The 19,610-nt window shown below is 42.1% G+C and overlaps 1 protein-coding gene across 3 annotated transcripts; it reads left to right on the top strand.

Annotated features, from left to right (window-relative positions):
- Positions 1-331: 331 nt before the first annotated feature.
- gask1b (golgi associated kinase 1B) lies at positions 332-10,438 on the top strand. Of its 3 annotated transcripts, none has more exons than XR_011037240.1 (5): positions 332-1,557; positions 2,658-2,875; positions 3,556-3,782; positions 5,505-5,794; positions 9,940-10,438. XR_011037240.1 is itself a non-coding variant. In XM_068326511.1 (5 exons), the coding sequence occupies exons 1-5, from the start codon at positions 672-674 to the stop codon at positions 5,710-5,712; spliced, it is 1,455 nt and encodes a 484-aa protein (XP_068182612.1). In that variant the 5' UTR covers positions 332-671; the 3' UTR covers positions 5,713-8,532. The 3 variants fall into 3 exon arrangements, 2 of the variants coding, with proteins under 2 accessions (XP_068182612.1, XP_068182611.1); XM_068326511.1 differs by lacking the exon at positions 9,940-10,438 and having other exon boundaries at positions 3,556-3,599; positions 3,684-3,782; positions 5,505-8,532; XM_068326510.1 differs by lacking the exon at positions 9,940-10,438 and having other exon boundaries at positions 5,505-8,383.
- The last annotated feature ends 9,172 nt before the right edge of the window (positions 10,439-19,610 follow it).

Here is a 19,610-nt window from a genome sequence, read left to right on the forward strand (position 1 = left end):
GGGATGGGGAGCTTCCGCTCAGCCATTGGAGAGTTCCAGCAGATGTCGCCTTAAACGCGTCCGAGTATCATGGATAAAAGATGATCGGCAGTTCACTTTACAACCTCACATTCGCCTCGGACATACACATTTAAATGAAATGAAATAAAATAACGCCCACATTTAGTACACAACGTTCCCAAAGACACAAAATTGTGCGTAAAACAATTTTCTCTGTTGTTATTTTCTCACATATCGACACGGGAGGCCACTTAAAATATAAATTTATTCATAATTTGACATTTTTTTTGCTCCTCCGTGAACTGATTAAAGCGTCATAAGACTAGGAAGACTGAGAAACTTGGTCATGGGTGAATCATGAATTTCAGCGGAATATGTGAAGATTGATAAACTGTATTTGAAGGAGAAAATGTAAAGGAATATGTCACAGTGTATTTTACCATGTGTAAAATATTTGAAAGAAGAAGGGAAGGAAATCAGAAACTTTAGAGCAGGTCGCCTCATGTCGGGCTGGAGGGTGGATTCCCAGCCCGGCCATCCCCTGTAGACTACCAGGCTCTCTCCGCGCGTTATGTGACCACGAAGCTTTCCTTCCACAGCTGGTTTTGGAAGTTGAGAGCTCCTCCTGGTTGTTCATCAGACATTGAACAATGATAATATCATAGAGTCCGATGGGTAAGTCTCGCTGTCCCGGTCTCTGCTTCTCTTTTCTAAAACTGACCAGCAGCTTTCGTAAGTGTCCTCTTTCAAAAAAGAGTTTGATCATTGCGAGCGCATGTGTTGTGTATTTACTTTTTGCCTTTTCACGAGTGGGATATTATCAGCAGCGCCGGGACAGGAGGATTTACAAAGTCAAGAACCGAAACACCCGTGGATTGTATAATTTGGACGTCGGCGATGCGCTCCAGGATTCGTTGGATCTACAGACCGGGGCCAGTTTTGTGGTCCCCACACGGTCCAACGTGGTGTACATAACCCTGAGGTCCAAGCGCCTGAAACCTTCAAACATTCGAGGTACAATCAGGCCAAAACTTCGCAAAAAATTGAGAAGGACTAAGTCAGCTGATTCAGCTTTTACGCAGAGCCAACGTGCGGCTTTGGAGCCGGACGCGGGCCAAATTAAGCACAACTTGGCGCGCAGGATTTCCTCAGGGGAAACTCGGGATGTGGAATATAGAACTTTGGATATAACACATAGATTTCACATAAATGAACGCATAGCCTCGTACAGTAGTATTCGTATTTACAGCCAGAAGGCACCGCCGTGGCTCAGCGCACACGACGTGGAAACCATGCGCTTTCTCGCTGATGCCAAAGTTTTGCGCGTCAAAGAAGTTTCTCACGGAGACTCCCCGTCATTCCTGATGTTTGAAGGCGACACAGGCGGCTTGGTAACTAACCCAAACCACACAAAGTCGGATGTTTTATGTGGAGGGCGGTGTGGAGTCATCAGCAGCCCCGTGGACACCACGGAGGTCTTCGCCTTTCATCTGGACAGAGTGCTGGGGCTCAATAGGACGTTACCGGCCGTCAGCAGGAAATTCAGCTTTCTGCACGGTATGTCAACAAATCAGAGGACAAAGCTCTAAGTTCAAAGATCATTCATAACCGTTCCACTGCTGCTGAATTCTGAGTATGAAGACAAGACAGGTAGAGAGAGAATCAGAGTGCGCAAAGGAGTTTGGCTGTCGGATGAAAATGACGCACTTAACTTTGAGTGCTTGCATTTCTCTCTTGGAAGTGGAAATCATTTGGACGTAGGCAGAACCTAAAGTGTCTATTGGTTTGTCAGCATGGAATCACTTCAGTTCTTTAGAGACTGGACTTCGTTCTGGCGTCTGTTTGCCACTTCATGGTGGTTTTGACCACTCAGGCCATTTAAAATCTATGCTGCTGTCTGAACAGTTGTGAGAAGTTGTGATAATCCAACACGGTTTTCAACTGAGCCTTATTGTAAGTATCAACAACTTCCCGTCAAGATCAGCATGAGACAGGAGCCGCTCCAGACAAATTGATAGGAGTATTGATTAAAATTGGCGGCAAACTGGCGTTGAAGTCAAAAAAGGGCTGCAAGACCAAGGGAAGCATAAAACAGACCTGGCCTGAAAGGAAAGGTAGACCTTCATGATGTTTGTTCTAAAAAAAGCAGAAAACCACTCAGAAACCTTTCAACCCTTCAAATATCCAGTGAATAAAAGTACAGCTCAGAAAATAAAAGGCAAAGCTGTGATTCATATTTTAGTCACTGCAATGCAAAACGCAGATACATCAAACTTCAACAGGGCGCCACTTAACACTCTCCTCTAAATTTTACCATCACCTGTAATCTATTTATTACAGGTAAGTTATAACTGCCATGATAAAAACTTAGCAATTTTGCTTTACCTTACATTACAGAACAGAATGCTCCAGAGTCTCTAATTTATCTAAATTTAAGCAGCACAGTGGGTGAAAAATCAGCAATACCTTTTTACTCTGGTGCCTCTCATTCTTTTTTTTCTAGTACCAGAAAAAGTTTTGCAAAAACTTCTCATTATTTTGCGCTTAAATGTTGGATTTCAGGATGTTTATACACGATAAGAATATATTAAAAACCCAGATGAGACTCAATATTTGCTGTAACTTCATCCTGTAATCCTTTTATCCTCCCGCTTTAGGGGGCCAGTCCTGTCCAGTGGTATCATGGGATGCATCCCTTTACCCAGAAGGCCTCGTTGCAGGCTGGTCCACTGTGAAGTTGACGTGGGGGGAGTACCAGAACGCCTTGAAACAGAGGTGTTGGCTTAAAAACACCAGTCCGAAGCCCGACTCCGGCTGCTCCACAGTTCATCACTATGAGTGGAGCAAACTGGCCCTGTTCGACTTCCTGTTGCAGGTAATAAATCAGTTTGAAAAATTAAAGCAATTTTGAAAAAATATTTCATATTTCTCTAGGTGGTAAAAGAGTACGTCTGCAACTTTTTTTGTATACATATATTTTTTTAATGGTGTGTGGAATCAGAGATAAACTGGAAGCAAAAATGTGATTACATCTCCTCAGAGGTACATCGTGCTATGTCTGAATCGATATGTAGTTGGAAGAAGTCTAATTAGAGTTTGGAAATAAGGACAACTTTTTCAAGACTTTTCTTGATCTTTTGGGGGGAAAAAACCCATCAAATTTAATAAATTAAAAATGGGACAATACTTCCTCCCAACTGTAAAATCATTAGGTGAAGTCAAAATGTCTAAACTTTCATTCATTTTTCTTCTTTTCCGATTTCCTGGGTTCAATTATTCCCCACACTAGTCCTTTGAAAACCATGAATATTTATTCAAAGAAGGAGAAAAAGTAAATTGAAAAATAGAATTTTTTTCAAGACCCATTTCCCAAATGCGTTACGTAAAACAAACAAATTAGTAGAAAGTTTCTAACCATTAATCGTTTTTGTCACGTCATCCATGTTTCTGTGTTGATGATGTGGAGAAGTCTCATAATCAAACTGGTGAATGTGTCTTTTTTCCTGACCCAACCATCACAAGTAATCCTTGCAAAAAAAAAATGTTCTTTTCCAGATCCACGACCGTCTGGATCAGAGCTGCTGTGGATTCAGACCCAGGCAGGAAGACTCATGCGTGGAATTTGGGCGCCACGCCGAATGCGGCGACCCGAGCTTCATAAAACTGACAAATGTCATCCATAGGAGACACGACCCCAGACGTCTAGTCTTCACCAACAACAAGGCGTTCTTTGACCGCAACGAGGACAACCTGGACTTCAGGCTCTTGGATGGAATCAAAGAGTAAGTTTGGATAAATAATAATGATAAAAAAACAACAACTATGTGATGATTTTTTATATGTTTTTGTTAATGGTCTGTGAAATTAAAAAAACGGAATAAATTTGAATTTTTCCTGTGCATAAAAAAATATCTTTTTCAGATCTCACGGTATTTTTTATTTATTTATTTTTTTTCTAAACATCTGTTATTCAGAACAAAGATAAGAAGGTCAAGGCCACCACAGGAGTCTGTCTGATGATTATTCTTTCAGTATAAATCACCAGATCAAGGATTCCTTGGTGTACAAATTATTTGTTTTGTTCACAGGTTTTCAGATTGATCCCGATATCAGGAGGAAGCATTTTGTATTCAAATCATCTTTTCATCCATTTGGATTGTATTTTAAGGTCAATACTTTATTGGAAGCAATTCTGCCTGCATCTGTGAAGTAATTTGTCTTATGGATATGAATATATGGGCAATGATGCTGTTTTTTTTGTGTGCAGTCATCCCAAAACCACGTCAGAGAGACATAATTTTGGATCTTTTTATTTGACAAATCTTTAGTTTTACCACAGGGTAGAACAGAAATGGATGTTTTGCGTGTTTCCTGCTTCTATTCTGGCGTTCAGATTAGATGCTGAGGTAAAACAAGATTAAACGCTAACAATTATCATTCAGTTTCTGAGGGCTTTTTTGGACATTTTATCCCCGGCACATCTTAAATTATACAACATGCAGCATAGAGACTTGTGAAGACATGAAAAGCCGAGCTGCATCATTTGAGCCCTACGTTTCTCTGCTTTGGTTCTCTAGTTGAGACGAGCTGAGAAGCAGCATGGCCCAGTCCGGCGGTTATTAAAAGCGCTCGTACAGCCCAAGTTAGTTGGCAGCCGTCTCCCAGCCCATAAGCTAAAAGTCATGCTGCGACCTGCAGAAATCTGTCTTCTTGTTGTAGAAAAGGTGTGAAGCTTCACTCACACTCAATTTCCAGTGCAAATAAGTCAAAGTCAGCTTTATTGTCAAGTGTACCATATGTGCACGACATACAGTACAGATGAAACTGCAGTCCTCTCTGACCCAAGGTTAACAGGCAGTACAAAAACAGGCAGCACAACACAGGCAGAACAACAGGAATTACAACAGGCAGTACAACAGGTAGTACAACACAGGCAGTACAACACAGGTAGTACAACACAGGCAGTACAACACAGGCAGTACAACATAGACAGTACAGCACAAAGTCACGTAAATTGCATAACCCAACCACGGCCTGATAACTCTGGTAATCTCAGGACAAGGAGGCCCTGGGTTCAAACCCGGACTGGGTCTCTGTGGGTTCCAGCTGAAGTAGAGCGTCACTGATGACTCTCCTTGCCTTTACATGTGACTTTGAGTGAGCTCGACTGTTTGCGTTTCTATATACAAGTTACCCTAAGATGATCTGACGTTTCCCTAGCAACCCTGAACAGGATAAGTGGACAGACGGGGTAATCTCCCCATGCAGCCGTGCACCTCCATATCTGAGGGTGCAGGAGAGGATAACTCATAGTTTGAATGGGCCTCTGTGACACTTTCAGCTGCTGTAGCACAAATAAGAAAGTAAGGTAGTTGCAGCAAAAGAGAATTGAATTCCGCCTGTTTGCCCAGCGAGATCCAGCAGCAATATCTGAGCATCATGTTCACCTGAGAAGCGAACCTGAAAGTGGAACTCAGCGGTTGTTCTCCTTCCTCCCTCCCCAGGTTTCCAGAGGAGGCTGTGTTGGTGCTGAGGAGCATGAGGCTGAGGGAAAAGCTCCTCCAATCTCTCTTCCTGGACCAGACCTACTGGGAGAGCCAGGGCGGCCGGCAGGGCATCGACAAGCTGATCGACGTGATCGAGAGGCGGGCCAGGGTTCTCCTCACCTACATCAACGCCCACGGGATCAGAGTCACGGGGATGAACGCGTGACGCGTCCTCACCGGTCGATCGGCCGGACTCTTCTGGAAACTACTACATTTGACTTTTCCTGATTGGGCTTGAGCAGTTTGAGGTGAAGGAAGCGCACCTTGTTGTCTTCGGTTCATGTTTTAGATGTTTTATATGACATCTATCCTAAGTTTAGTCATTCATCCTCATTTTCAGCCCTTGATACTCCTCAGTGGGTAACGCTGTTGCCCCACAGCGAGAAGGTCGTTGGTTCGAATCCATCCGTTCTCCGGGTTCGTTAGCTTCCTTCCACCTTCAAAAACATGCAACTTAAATTAATTGGAACTGGTGTCTCGTCAAGGGTGTAGCCCGTCTCAGTCAGCTGGGATTAGGCTCTTTGTAATGACACACTGGACCCGGCAGGCGTAATCTGCACCTGTAAGAAATTAACATGCTTGGTTAAAACCTCATTTACTTCGGTGCAACTTTAATGTTTCTAAATTGAATAACTACATTCAGAGTTATTTAACATTAAGGAGTAGTTACATTTATTTTACATTACATCAAGTTAGACTTTGTTACGTTTGTTAGTTACATCTGGCGCTTTGAGGACAGACATTATCCTGAAGTGGCCCTCGGTGTAAATGAGTTTGACACCGCTGCTCTAAATGAAGCACCATAAATCAGCTGGACGTGATTTGGCTCCTGTTTCACCGAAACTGCGATTTCAATTTCAATCTTAATGATTAATGTTAATCTTTGGCACGTTTTTTTTTAAATTTTTTTCTTACACGTCCCATAATATGAGTTTTCACAACTTTATGTTTCCTTGTCCAGGCATATATTCTCTAACATGTTTAGACAGAAGTAGACATGACTGTGTTGTTTGAGACAAATGAAGTTCGAGGATCTTATTCTCATTCCCATGCACTCTTATTTGTATTTAATTTAACTACACTTATTTAGATGGAGCTGTTCTTTTTTTTAAATCATATTTATTTGAAGCTTCTTCTTTTTTTTTTTTTTTAATTCTTGAACATTTTTCCAATTATTTGATGGTAAATAAAAAGACACAACGCCACATATGTGTCTAGTTTGTCTTCATGATGTCTAAAATGACGTATCTACCCTTGAATCTTTAAAAATGGTGGGATAAAGACTTTCTTTTCCCCCAACACAACATAAATCAAACTGGTCAGAAATAGTCTGTGGCTCTGGAACCTGAAACTAGTTGTATGTCCTGTCGTAAACTTTCAGGCTCTGAGGCTTGTGGGTCATTTTTGTATCTGTGCCGGTCATTCGCTCCACTGTTGTTTTAACCCCTTTGCTCCCGCATTAGTGCGTCACTGAGGTCCATGCCTGCATGTGTTTGTGTTTCAAAGACCCCTCCAGTTCCCAGAGTGTTTTCTAGCGGAACTTTACACGCGTGTGTGTGCATATTTTCACGCAAAACATGTCAGACAGACAAAAGGTGACTTTTGACCAATATGTGTCGCAACAATAGGTGTAAAGATAAAAAACACAAGCATTATGAGTCAGAACAGCGAGGAAACTTCTGCTAGTGCATTAAGCTAACCATTCATTCAGATGAGTTCATTCATTCACTCTTATTTACAGTTTAACCTGTTTTATTCCAGTCTAGTTGGTCAGGAAGAAGGAATTTGTCTAACAGGCAGCAGAAGAGAATAACTTGGACTGGTTTTTATCAGCCGTGCACAGATGGTCCGTGCCTGATGACAGCGTCCAAACAATCAAACTCTTTGTTCTCATGAACTCAGCCCAGCTAATTGCCCCCACGCCACTTTTCTCCATTCCCCGCTCTGAACAGACGGTCGCTGTCCTGAAATGAACTCTGGGATCAGATCATAGGTATTCATCACACGTCAGATTCTGAATCTGGTTCCCGTATTTCATTTATTTTGCTGCAGAAGAAGTTCTTGCACATAAAGTTTAATGTTCCACCCAAACTGGATCACTGGTACTACTGTAACCTGTAACTGGATGTGCAAACGGTCCAGATGATCCGTGCTTTCAAGGAACGTGGCCTCTCACAGTTTTGGATTTTCTACAGTTAAAGAAACGGGGTCACGTTCAGTTCTGGAAACGTGAATCATCCTGAAACTTTTCACTTCTAGTGCGTGTTCTTGTCGCAGCGATCTGCAGGTAGATCACAGAGAAAGATAATATAGAAAAAAAAGAGGAAGAAAAAAACACCCAAATTGTTCCCTTTTGTCTCCTTCGGAACAAAAAAACTGACAGACACAACAAAATGTTCTGTTGCCGGTAACTCTCTCCAGGGAGGACTTTATACCGATAAGAAAAGGGGAAACAAAGTATGTCAACACTTTTACATGATTTCATGTCAAAACTTGCATGTTTTACTAAATAACCACATGATTCTCGTCTGGAGGTTGTCTGGAATCAGGCCACACAATGACAAACAGTCTTCTTTTGATAATTTTAGCTGCATGTAATAACTCTTAGTTCTGGCGCCCTGTCTGCAACTTTTGAACCGATCCTCTCTTTGTGAAAAAAAATAAAGCAAGTCTGAGCAGATTTAACTCAGCTGTCCTCACTCGAAGCACCTCATCTTACTCTTTTCATTCTATGAAAAGCTTTGTTTGCTTTATGTGTTTCCCATAAAGCTCTCATCTGCTCCGTCCAGTTTGTGCACAGTTCTGATGAGAGAGAAACTCTTTTCAGTCGTACAAAACACACACTGTAAGTTCAATTCGAATAAAGGCTGCAGCTCATTCAGATAGAAGATTCTCTATCTAAAAGCAGAAGATGGACAATATTCTTGAACTCTTCTCTGAATGGACTCAGATTCCAGTGGGAGACATTTAAATTCTTCAACAGCGTGAAGGAGTTTAGAGCAGATAGCTCCAGGCCCCCACAATGAAGGGGAGTGAACAATTCCTTTCAGCGCAGTGAACTTTGGTCGCATCCAGAATGACGTTTCTGCCTTGCTTTAAATTGTTCAGCTGCTTTGGCGACGTTTGCTGAAAATAGCTGACCCTAAGAGAACAGAAGATTTTTACCTCCATATTCCTCTAAGCGCGTGAAAGCAGCTTTATGGCATGAGCCGCACTTCCGCACTAAGCGTTCTGTTTTAGAATAATTACACACATCTTATTGCAAGTTTTCTCAGGGACGCTTTTGCAGCGTAAGTGAAGAACGATGAGTTATAAAAAAAACCCGAAAACGAACAACCTATTCCTGAAACAGCTGTGAGATTTTATCTTCTGCAGGAACCAACGTGACGTAATCCCAAGAAACAGTTAACATGTGAAGGTCTTGACACCTGCACATCTCACATAGTCATTGCAGTCCATGAACCTTACCCTCCGGGGGAGTGTGCGCATGTGTGTGTGTGTGCATGTGTGTGTCTCTATTATCTTTGTCCTTGACAACCAACAGACTATCTTGAAATGCATGTCAAAGGATGTGACCCTCAGAGATTGCATTGTGTCAGGATTCAATGCATAACTGCTGAATTACGTTTTGGGACACCAAAGAAAAAGTCGTTTATGTGGATATAATTCATTTTTTAAAGCAGTAATTAAACAACGTCATTACTTTTCCACTTTCGGTATCTCTAGATTTGACATCTTCCTTTCTAAAATGATTGAAACCTTCAAAGATAGATAATAAAATATCTTCTCCACCAGGTGATTCATCGGATCTGCTGCAGCCAAAACGTAAGGCGGAATAACACAAAATATCCTCACAGGGTTCATTATCACAGGATAAGCTTTTGTATATCTTTTGAGGTCTAAATGTGATTAGCATCAAAGGATGGATACAACCGTAACCCACGGGAGGTTGGTCTCCATGTTGTGGCATCTCAAACATCTGCTCTCGGAGATATATAGGGCAATCAAACAGCTGTGGGCTGAATATGTCACATTCTATATATAGTGATCTTGTGATGAGAGAGGAATGCTGTGCAGGGAATGTAGAAGCCCCTCAAATGGAAACATTAAGGATGAATGCTCGCATGATTCATGACACAACAGCGTGGAAAAGCATCACACAAAGGGAAAATGGCTTTACTTCTGCATGTCTGTAGTCAGTCTTTTCTTAGAAATCCAATTTTAAAGGAATGATGGTGACATGAGATGTAATTTGCACTAAAACAAGTGTGGTTACAGAATGGTCACGGACCATCATTGCAGCTGAGAGTGATTTTTTTTCAAGTCAAAAGCATACCTCAGAGGTACATTATTGTGTTCTGCTTCCAATCTAAAACAATTTTCTTCTTCTCAGGGTGCTTCAAGTGGAAATTCAAAGCTTCAACTTGCATGAAGGGAGAATAGGAAAGAATTATTCACTCCTGTGACTCCAAACAAAATCTTCCGTGGCAAAAATGTACCCGTCCTTGCAGGAATCCAAACAGGAACTGCGTGGCACAGGCCGGGCATGAGGAGCCGGCCAAAAGGGAAGTGACTGAAGCCAACCAGCTGGGTGTGGCGCCGTCAGACCGGTGGTCAAACAGATCTCTGTTTGAGCTTCAGATGATGACAGTCTGACTCTAAGAAGTGTCTCAAATTCACTAAATAGCATAAATACAAGCTTTAAAAACAATTAGTCATGATTTAAGTTTGCTTTTCTTTCATTTGAGAAATTCTGGTTCAAAGAGATGCTGATAAAAATGAATGAATGAATGAATGAATGAATGAATGAATGAATGAATGAATGAATGAATGAATGAATGAATTATGTGTTGACCCCCGTGATGAACCCAGTGACTTGTCCTTGACCTAGAACAAAGTCGGCTGTGATTAGTGGCTTCCTCCTCATCCCGTCTGCAAAGTATAAGGAGTGGTAGAAAACGGTTGGCTGGATATGTTTGATTGAATTTTAAATAATTTATTTTACCTTGTGAGAATAAATATCCTGCATAGGCAAAAGAAACTCGTGTCACCTGGAGAATTTCAAATAGAAAATCCATTTCGTTCATGAAGCTGAGCTGCTTCAGGAGCAGCACATTAACCAGTCACCCCAGAGCTGCTCCAGAGGTTCTGGATCGTTTTTAAATGAGCTGCTCTGCTGCCCTCTAGTGACCAAACGGTAGAAGCGTTCAAGAGAGACTGGGAGGAAAAAAAAAAAATCAGACGAAGACGATTTAGATTCTTGAAATTTAAAAAATGGAAAAAAAATTGAGAACACAAACGAATAGGAGTCGTAAAAAAATTAAAACCCCGATTAGAAGAAGTTTTGATTGGAGATAATGTGAAACTGATAAACGTTTCTGGAGGGGATGACCCAAAAGAATATGTCACAAGACATTTGATGTGTTGGAATAATTTGAACCCTGGAAGAAAGTAATTTTATTTTGCTGATGTTTTATGTCTTAAAAACAATCACATATGCTCCCTAACAGTTTTTGGAAGCTTTTTCTTTAGAGCTGATGAATTATTCATGTTTCTTCCTCAGCCTTTGAGCTCCACTTACTCCCATTGTTTTCAAACTAAGTAATGGAGCAGGATGTCCCTGATGTTGTCACTATGCATGAACACCCACATTAGAAATCTATTAATATCTACATAGTGGATATAATTAAAAGTTTTTAAAATAAGATACCAGGCTTAAATTGTGGGTGATAAGTGCTAGAGAATTCCTGTTAAACCTGTGTTGAACTTGTGCCAAAATGAATTTTAACAATTTAAAAAAAAAAAAAAAAAAGGATGAATATGCATGAAAACAAATATCGTGGTTGATTCTTCAATCCCTCAAATTTGAATATTGATTTGTTTGAATGATTTAGCTGCTACATGTAGCATTAGCTGCTGCATTAGCCTCGAACGCCACCCCTCCCCCTCCTGTCTGAACTGATGAGCTTCTACTTCCTGTCTGGAGTAACCTGTGAGTCAGGTGTGTGTGTGTGTGTGTAGTTTTCAACAGTGTTCTCTGTCTGCACTAAATCGCTTCGGCGGTGGTGCGTTTCTCGTATTCGTGGGACTGTTTCCATGGCAACCACCTCAGTGTGGGAAGTCGAATCTCGCACACACTCGTCCCTGAACGCACATTCCCGCCCACGCGTCCCCTCCTCACCTCTTCAAAAAATGTTTTTTAAAAAAATAAAAAATGTTAATGCAGATTAAAAGTTCAATCTCAGCCACAGGAGAACAAATCCAGGTTTCAGTCTCTCTTCTGCAGATGATTGTTCTAGTTGTATCTGCTTCATGATGTGTGTTCTATCGTCTATACAGTGCAGGTCTTTTTAAACTGGCGTTGCTTTCTTCCCACCCACGGCATCCTGCTCCCTCTTTTCCCTGCTAATGCACTTTTTCCTGACGTGAAGCTTTCTCCTTCGGGAGCTGAGAAACTAGAAATACCTCGACCTCTTTGTGTCAAACCTCTCTCGCACCATAGACTGTGGAGAAGCTCTCTGGTGCCCCCCCCTTCCCGCCTCATGACAGTGACAAACTGACAAAGGCTGAAGGCTCCTCTTGACACCTTTGACCTTTTATTTATTTATTTTTTTTTAACTGTCTTGAGATGCAGAAGAGAGAGGATGGAGGCGATCTGGGAACAATAACTTCTCCCCGTCCGAGGAGGTTTTACATGAAGATACACGGGTCAACACCACGGACACGCCGCCGCGGGTTTGCAAGGTGCTTCTCAAGGTCGTACCTGGATGCTGCGAGGCTAAGCGAGCTCACAAATGACAAATCAATTGATTTGCAGCCCTGACATTTTAGCATTTTGCTGTTTATCTCATAGCATTTGAAAGTTTTTGGACATATTTTTTGCTTATCGAGGTTTGAATGCTGATCACTTCCTCTGCTGGTTGATTGATCAGGCCTTCAAAGGCTACCGCTCCCGCCAACTATTTTTCTAGCGCTGTTAAATCTCATTTTAGCATTCGTTTTAATCTCCATTTATTGTCTCCGCCCTTCCGGCGCTATTGCTTTAGCTCAACCACACCTGCCTTCCTGCCAGTGTTTACTCCATTTCATCGCCTGCTGGGCTTGTCCTCCTGCCAGGTGACCCCACAGGTGTATTGCATGGCAGCGTTCGGTGTGCCAGAAACAATCTGATGAGTTTCTTGGCTGGTGGATCAGGAATCTTCCCGCTCGTGGACCGGTCCTAATGTTCTTGTTTACACCAGCTGCTGCTTTGCTGTGAAAAGTTTTAATTGTTTAACTTTGTTGTGGAACCAACTGCAATTTTAGTTTAGCTTTTGGTATGATAAGCTTGTAATAAAATAACCCTATCCCTCCTTATTTACCAGTGTCTTTATCCCTTGCATTACAGCATTAAAATGGTAAAACACCAAACATTATACAGCACATGTATATGTCAAACTCAAGGCCCGGGGGCCAAATGTGGCCCTCCACATTCTTTTATGTGGCCTGCGAGAGCATAAAATGTCATAGTGTCCAAAAATAAATAGGTCAAAAGTGTGCTTTGAGCAAAACTACATTTACCACAATGCAGTAATTAAGACTATTTTAATTTTGATTTTTAAAAAAAAGTTCACGTCTTAACTTGTGTTTGATGTTATTTTTCTTTATTCTCTTGGATAGTTTGATCCTGGATCGATGGAGTTCTGTGGGTTAAATAACCTGACAAATTAAAAGGATTTATGTTAGAACAGAGAAACAAACAAACATATTTTTTTGTAATATGTCATTTGAATAAGTAATACATTACTTAACATTAGGTAGTATAGTAGTTGCATTTATTTTACATTACACTGAGTTACATTTATAAGTTACATCTGGCCCTTTGAGGACAGCCGTGAGTGTGACATCCCTGTTATACAGCATCTGAATATTTGAGGAAAGCCTTTAACATAAGGTCCTTCATGTCTTGCAATAGTCTTGTGCAGCTGGCAGGCTTGACTCTTTTAGTGGCAGTGGTCTTTGGTGACAGCTCAGAGCAGAAGGAAAGCAGCAGCGACATCAAACTATATTTGAGTAATGTTTCTGTCGAACCAGGAAGGTCCATCTCATGCTGGTGGATTTCAAGCAGAACAAAACCTTTAGGGGTTAATGTTTTCAGCCAAGCTTAGAGGTACGGGGCGCGACCCTGGGGGGCAATCCATCAGACTCAGCTTGTGAACCCGATTGTGATTCGTCCTCCAGCTCAAGGTGTTCATCAGGGAGATAAGTAGAAAAAAAAGACTTTGCATTGAGTTCTCCTATCAGGAGAGGGTATCGGGCTCCCGGGGGGGGGACACTAGTTACGGATTCCTTCAGAGGAGGAAGGTGTGCCCAAGGGAGATTGAAGTGAGGCCGCAAATTGGTTCACGGGGAAACGTAATGGGAAACTGAGCTGCTTTGTGGAGGTCAAGTTGTTGCTTTTTTTTTTTTTTTTTTTGAACTTCATCTCCAATCACTTGTAAAACCATAAGCATTCACTATCAAAGCATCTCTCCTCTTCCCCTCCCATGTCTCTTCACTTCAAGACGAACTTCAGTCTGATAATAAACCCACACTGATAAGAAATAACTTGAGCGAAATAAGTTGTTTTCATGAAAAAAGTGGTTTTGAAGCCAGAAAGTGACTTTTTATTTTATTTTATTTTTGCAGAAATCCTGGTGCAGATAGATCCTCCCCCCTGGTGGACGTGGTTTTCAATTTCTTTAACATCTTATTTTTTTTAAAAACTGTACATTTCAATATTTCCAAATAACGTCTCCTCATATGGCTTGAATGTCTTTCAGAGACCATCATCCTGCGTCCGTTGCTCAGGCAGCCCAGTGTCAATGCTTCATTCCAGGAAGTGCTGGAGATGCTTAATATTCACCCATAAATGTCAGTTTCAGATTGAAAGTGAAAGTCTGGGCCTGCAGTAGACGGCGTAGGATGGGAGCGTCCTCAGACTTATTCACAGTCAGAACTTGCTTGACTTACATGGTGGACGACTCTTTGAACACAAAGCTTGTTGTTGAAGCCCTGCAGATTTCACAGCATCCGAGATGCGGGGAAAAGGTCCCTGGGGGAGATCGGGTCTGCTGGTAATTTAGCTTGTCTATCAAAGTGCTTTCACCCCCACCCCATCCCCATCCTTCTCGGCAGAGGGAAGAAGCTGGCACTGATGAATGAGATGAAATAACGTATAGACAGTACAAAGTCTGCAGCTTTCATACTCCTCAACCCCCCCCCCCCATCCCCCACCGCCAAATGGGATGTGGAAGGACTTAAAAAAGGAGAGATGAAAGAAGATAATTAAAGTGATGTCATGGCTTTGGGGGTCTGGATGGAGGGCAAGGCCAGTGTGGGGGATTTGTGGGGGGGGGTCACATCTATCATAATGATCACACAGATATTGATTCCATCCACCTGAGGAGCAGCGTAGCAACACGTTTTCTAATATTCAATGCACTCACCATGGTTGTGGGTCATTTTTAACCCAGGCTATGAGGTGAGGTTTTACTGCACACAAATGGATGAACATCTGCATCTGTTACCATCACATCAAAGCGTAAAAAACTCTCCAGCTGCAATTTTATTGACTCTCCGTCACAGCAGGCGTCACATCATCGGTTAGCAACAGAAAAAAACAAAAAAAAAAAAGAAGAAGAAAAAAGAAAGAGGAGAAAAGTTTTCAGATATAATGAGTCATCTACCAAATATGTACCGAAATGTGCTGAGGAACAGTTTGTGCTGCATGAAGCGCTCACTGTCAGCCACCAGCTGTTAATGCATTAAATATGCCACACTAGAGAGGCTGTGTGGAAGGAGCTGAGGAGAGGAAAAAAAAACAACAAGATAGCAGAAAGAGAGGATGGATGATGGGGTGTAAATGTTGGAGAACGGAGAGAGAGAGAGAGATCATCACCGATTTGGAGAGGGAGAAGAAGATGTAACTAACAAATTCATTCTGCAAATCCACCAGGTTGTGCTGTTGTGCTTCAATCCCATTCAGTGAGGAAAACACTGGGTTATTTTACATGAGGGGTGGGGGTGTGTGTGAAAGAGGAGGACGAGGAGTTCAGACAGCAATTTCTGAAAGATTTACACAGGCAGCGAATCTGAAAAATACATGTAAAAAAAGGGGGGGAGGTTACAGGACATAGCTGCAATTAAAGGCAGACGGCACTCGGCTCAGGATGGATGCTGGGAATCAGCAGGTTAGAGATGCTGAACGCCGACAGGAACGACAGCATGCATGGAGGAGAATGTGACAGCGTGTGCAGTTTGGTAGATTTAGGATGGTGCTATAGTTAAAAGCCATCATTTAGTAAACCAGCATGTTTCAAGAGATTTTTTTTTTTTTGGAATTGCATAAAAGATGCATTTGTCTAACAGAAGAGCCAGTTTGACAAGCGTACAAAGATTACTGAATTATTACATAACGGGGGAAACTGCTGCCACTCCCCAGACTGGGAGTCTTGCTGGGTCAGAACTAAAAGATCTATTTATTCACTGCAAAACCAAGTGACTCAGAGGAAAATACAGTGTATTTATCGTCTGCAATTAAAGGGCGAGAAACTGAACCCGTGAATTTAAAGATGACAGCAGCAGAGGAGATGTGTTGAAAATCTCCTGCCTTCTTCTTTTTTTTGGTCTGTTTCCTTTTAAACTTGCATGATTTTTTTTTTTTTTTAACAAAATAGGCATAAAACAATACTGACTTCCATCCAAATGCTAATCTGATATCCTGTAAGGTTTAATACATCTATCTAATGCTGAAGTGTGATGATAAACAGGATTAAATGGTTTTTTAAAAAAAAAAACTGCTTTCCGTTGGGCAGTCTGCAGCTACAGAGGATGAATCTTTTTAGTCTCCGACTCCCACGGTGGACGCAGATGATGATACAACCTGAGTTGAATTTGAATTCTGCTTTTATGCAGATTAATCACGTGCTCCAACATACAGGGAATAATCCATCAGGGAATAATATTCCTTCACTCAGAAGCGTCACTTGGTCTCAAGCTGCAGCTCTCGTTCCTGCTCTCGCCGCCTACACATGAATTCTGCAGTAGCTGAATTCAGGTCTGGCTTCTACAGTAGTCTGGGGGTGGTTGAAGAGCACACAGGGTGGGGGGTTGGGGGTTTAGGGGGTATAAGGAATTTTATTCTTTCCATTTTTTATTCATATAAATCTTTAGCCAGCTAATAGGACCTTTTTTTTTTCCCTTTTTTTCAGAAAACTACACCCAGAGGTCATGGGTCGAGATGTCCGACCACCTTCATCTGGAAAAACCCCAAACCCCCAAATTCAGCTACTACTATCAGAACTTTTCTGTCTGATAGGAGACATTTATAAATAATCCAGAATGATTTTCCTGCTTTCTTTTGGAAGTTTAAGTCTGCATTAAATATTAAACTTCATAACATGTCACCTGTAGCGCTAGACATTTTATTATTGCGTAATATAAATGACTTTAAAAACTGGTCACAGAGAAATGAATGCCTTCTGGCAACACCGTGCATCCCTTATTTATACAACTGTTGCTCAGTAATTTATGAGGGATTGTAATTTGTTGTGTTCTGCAACAACAAACTGGTTTAAATCGACCAATTTATAAGCCACTTTAAGGGGTATAACAAATCCCCCCAAAGGGTGTTCACACGTGAACCTGGGTGGATCATTTGTGGAAGTGAAAATTTGCTGCTATCCCATAATATTACCCCATACCCCTACTTGAATACCCACAATCACCCCTCTTAACCAGCCCAGATTGATCAGGGAACTGCAGAGAGAGTCCACAGACGTGTTCTCCAGGGACTGTGGGCTGATACAATCAAACCCTCCTGTCAGTCTCCTGCCTACACACACACACACACACACACACACACACACACACACACACACACACACACACACACACACACACACACACACACACACACACACACACACACACACACACACTCATGTGCATGCACCACCAGGATGTCAATCGTACGGGGTGAGGAATGGTCTCCTTACCCAAGCACCACGCTGATTAAAAGAAGTCCCAGCGTTGCACACTCCCCCACCACATGTCACTCCTACTGGAGAGGGAATAAAACCAAGCGGGGGGGGCGGGGGGGCAGGATGGGGTGGAGGATGCTGCAGAAATGTCAAATGTGGAAGTGAAAGTGACAAGAGAGACAGAGACAGAGTCACTGGGAAGCTTAATCATTTTAAAGATAAACTTTTCAAGCTTCTCGGGTGGATTCTCTGCAGCCAAAGCCTCATGGGAAGAAGACAGTCAGCTGAGATCGACCAATCAGTGCAGAATAATTTGACATCCTGAAAAGGGAAATGTCCAAACCGACAGAGACGAGTGATTTAATTACAGATGTCACGTCTAGTCCAGTCCGTTTTCATCCCAGGTCCTCAAAAGCTAATCCGTCTTTGTCACGGCCCTCGTCCTGTCGTCCAGACCCTGTTTGCTTTGGAAGGTCTTCCCAGTCGGACGCCCCCCTCCCCAACGCTTTGGTCTCTTAAGACACACATTGCTCAGGTTTAGAAGAAGATCAGGGGCTTTAGACTCGCGTGGGACGCAAAAAACCCGGTTGGACGTTCGCTTCGATCGCCATCGTGTCGCCCGGAGTTGCGTTAGAGGTCGTTGAGAGGCTCATCTCGTGCTGAAGGGGCGCCATCTGCATCTGGATGAGATACCGAAGGACACAAGGAAACAGCTGCGTTTGACGCTCTGGGAATGAGATCGGGGCTGGAACAAAACAAAAAAAGTCAGACACAATGACATGTATGACATCTGTGACGCATCAATGGATTCAAAAGGATGGAACAGGATGAAAGATCCACCCTTTTTTCTGACTGCAGCTGTTTCAACGTCAGACTCTCTGGTTTTTATATGTCCTTCATTGTGTGTGTGTGTGTGTGTGGGGGGGTCATAGTCTGGAACCGATGAACTGAAGTTTTAATCAGAAGGGATGGCACACGGTTCTCCAGGAGGATTTTATTTTCTCAGAGAAAGTCGAACTGCATCTACGGCGTTCAGTTTTTATACAAAACTCTGCTTGAATGTGAAGGACGCGGATCCGGGAGGAGGAGTCAGAAATGTGACCTCCTCATCACCATGGCAACATAAAAAGAAAGAGAAAAGAAAAACTTCCAGCTGTCTCCATGTATTTGCATTTTATGTAAAGTGTTATCTATGTTATATGTATTTCTAAGTACTATATATATTTCTACCAATCAGCTTTGAACAGTCAATCAACCGTAACAGGAAACAGAATATTCTGCACTTCCTCTAGTTCTTCCAGATTAATTACTAATCTGCAAACCTGTATTGACAACGATGTTATGTTCTTGTAATAAATACAGCAAATTTATCCTTTATTTTTCTGTTTCTTCAAGGTTGTACATAAATATGTTTTGCTACACACTTTGCTGTTATTGTTACTACAATCCCTGCCTGGTCAAATATGCAAAGTCTTGTTTTCGCCGTGGGTGAAGAACTTTTTTTCCTCTGTTTTAACATTCTGAACTTCCTGCTTTTGAAAAACAAAAGGAAGTCAAACCAGGTCAACAACAAAAGAGCTCAGCAGCGGCTTTGCTGGGAACCTTTTTTTCTTGTTTCTCTGGTAGGGACGGTGGCTCTGCCAAGGATTTCTGAGTGAATCCTCTATAATTAAAAGTGAGGCAGTTCATTTAACAAGTCCCTTTTCATAGGAGGTCTTTAGAGCAATGCCATCGGGCTTTAGTGAATGCTAAATGCTGAATGCCTTGGCTCCCCCCCCCCTGCCTTTCTGTTGAAAGCAGTGGTTTCATCGTCTTTTAGAATGTCTTCTCTCTCTTCTCCTCGAAAAACAAAAGCCGCCTTCGCCATCGCAACGAACGCTGGCTTCTCACCGCAGCCGTCCTCTGACTTCGAGAGCCTTGAAGCCACTTCCTGCTTCTCATGTTTTTTCTTTTAATTAAATCACAAACAGAGAAATTAAGATTCCTGCTCGGATGCGGTTTGATATTTTGACACAAGATTAGATTTTTCATTTTTATCACGGCCTTGGTTTTTTTAATTGGC

The sequence above is a fragment of the Antennarius striatus genome, chromosome 10 (assembly GCF_040054535.1).
Source record: "Antennarius striatus isolate MH-2024 chromosome 10, ASM4005453v1, whole genome shotgun sequence".
NCBI classification, from domain to species: Eukaryota; Metazoa; Chordata; class Actinopteri; order Lophiiformes; family Antennariidae; genus Antennarius; species Antennarius striatus.

Excerpts from the sequence above, each read along its gene's own strand:
- gask1b (XM_068326510.1), top strand. The coding sequence starts at position 672 with ATGGGTAAGTCTCGCTGTCCCGGTCTCTGCTTCTCTTTTCTAAAACTG. Across the intron at positions 2,876-3,555 it reads TGTTCGACTTCCTGTTGCAG|ATCCACGACCGTCTGGATCA; the intron begins GTAATAAATCAG and ends GTTCTTTTCCAG. Across the intron at positions 3,783-5,504 it reads CTCTTGGATGGAATCAAAGA|GTTTCCAGAGGAGGCTGTGT; the intron begins GTAAGTTTGGAT and ends CTCCCTCCCCAG.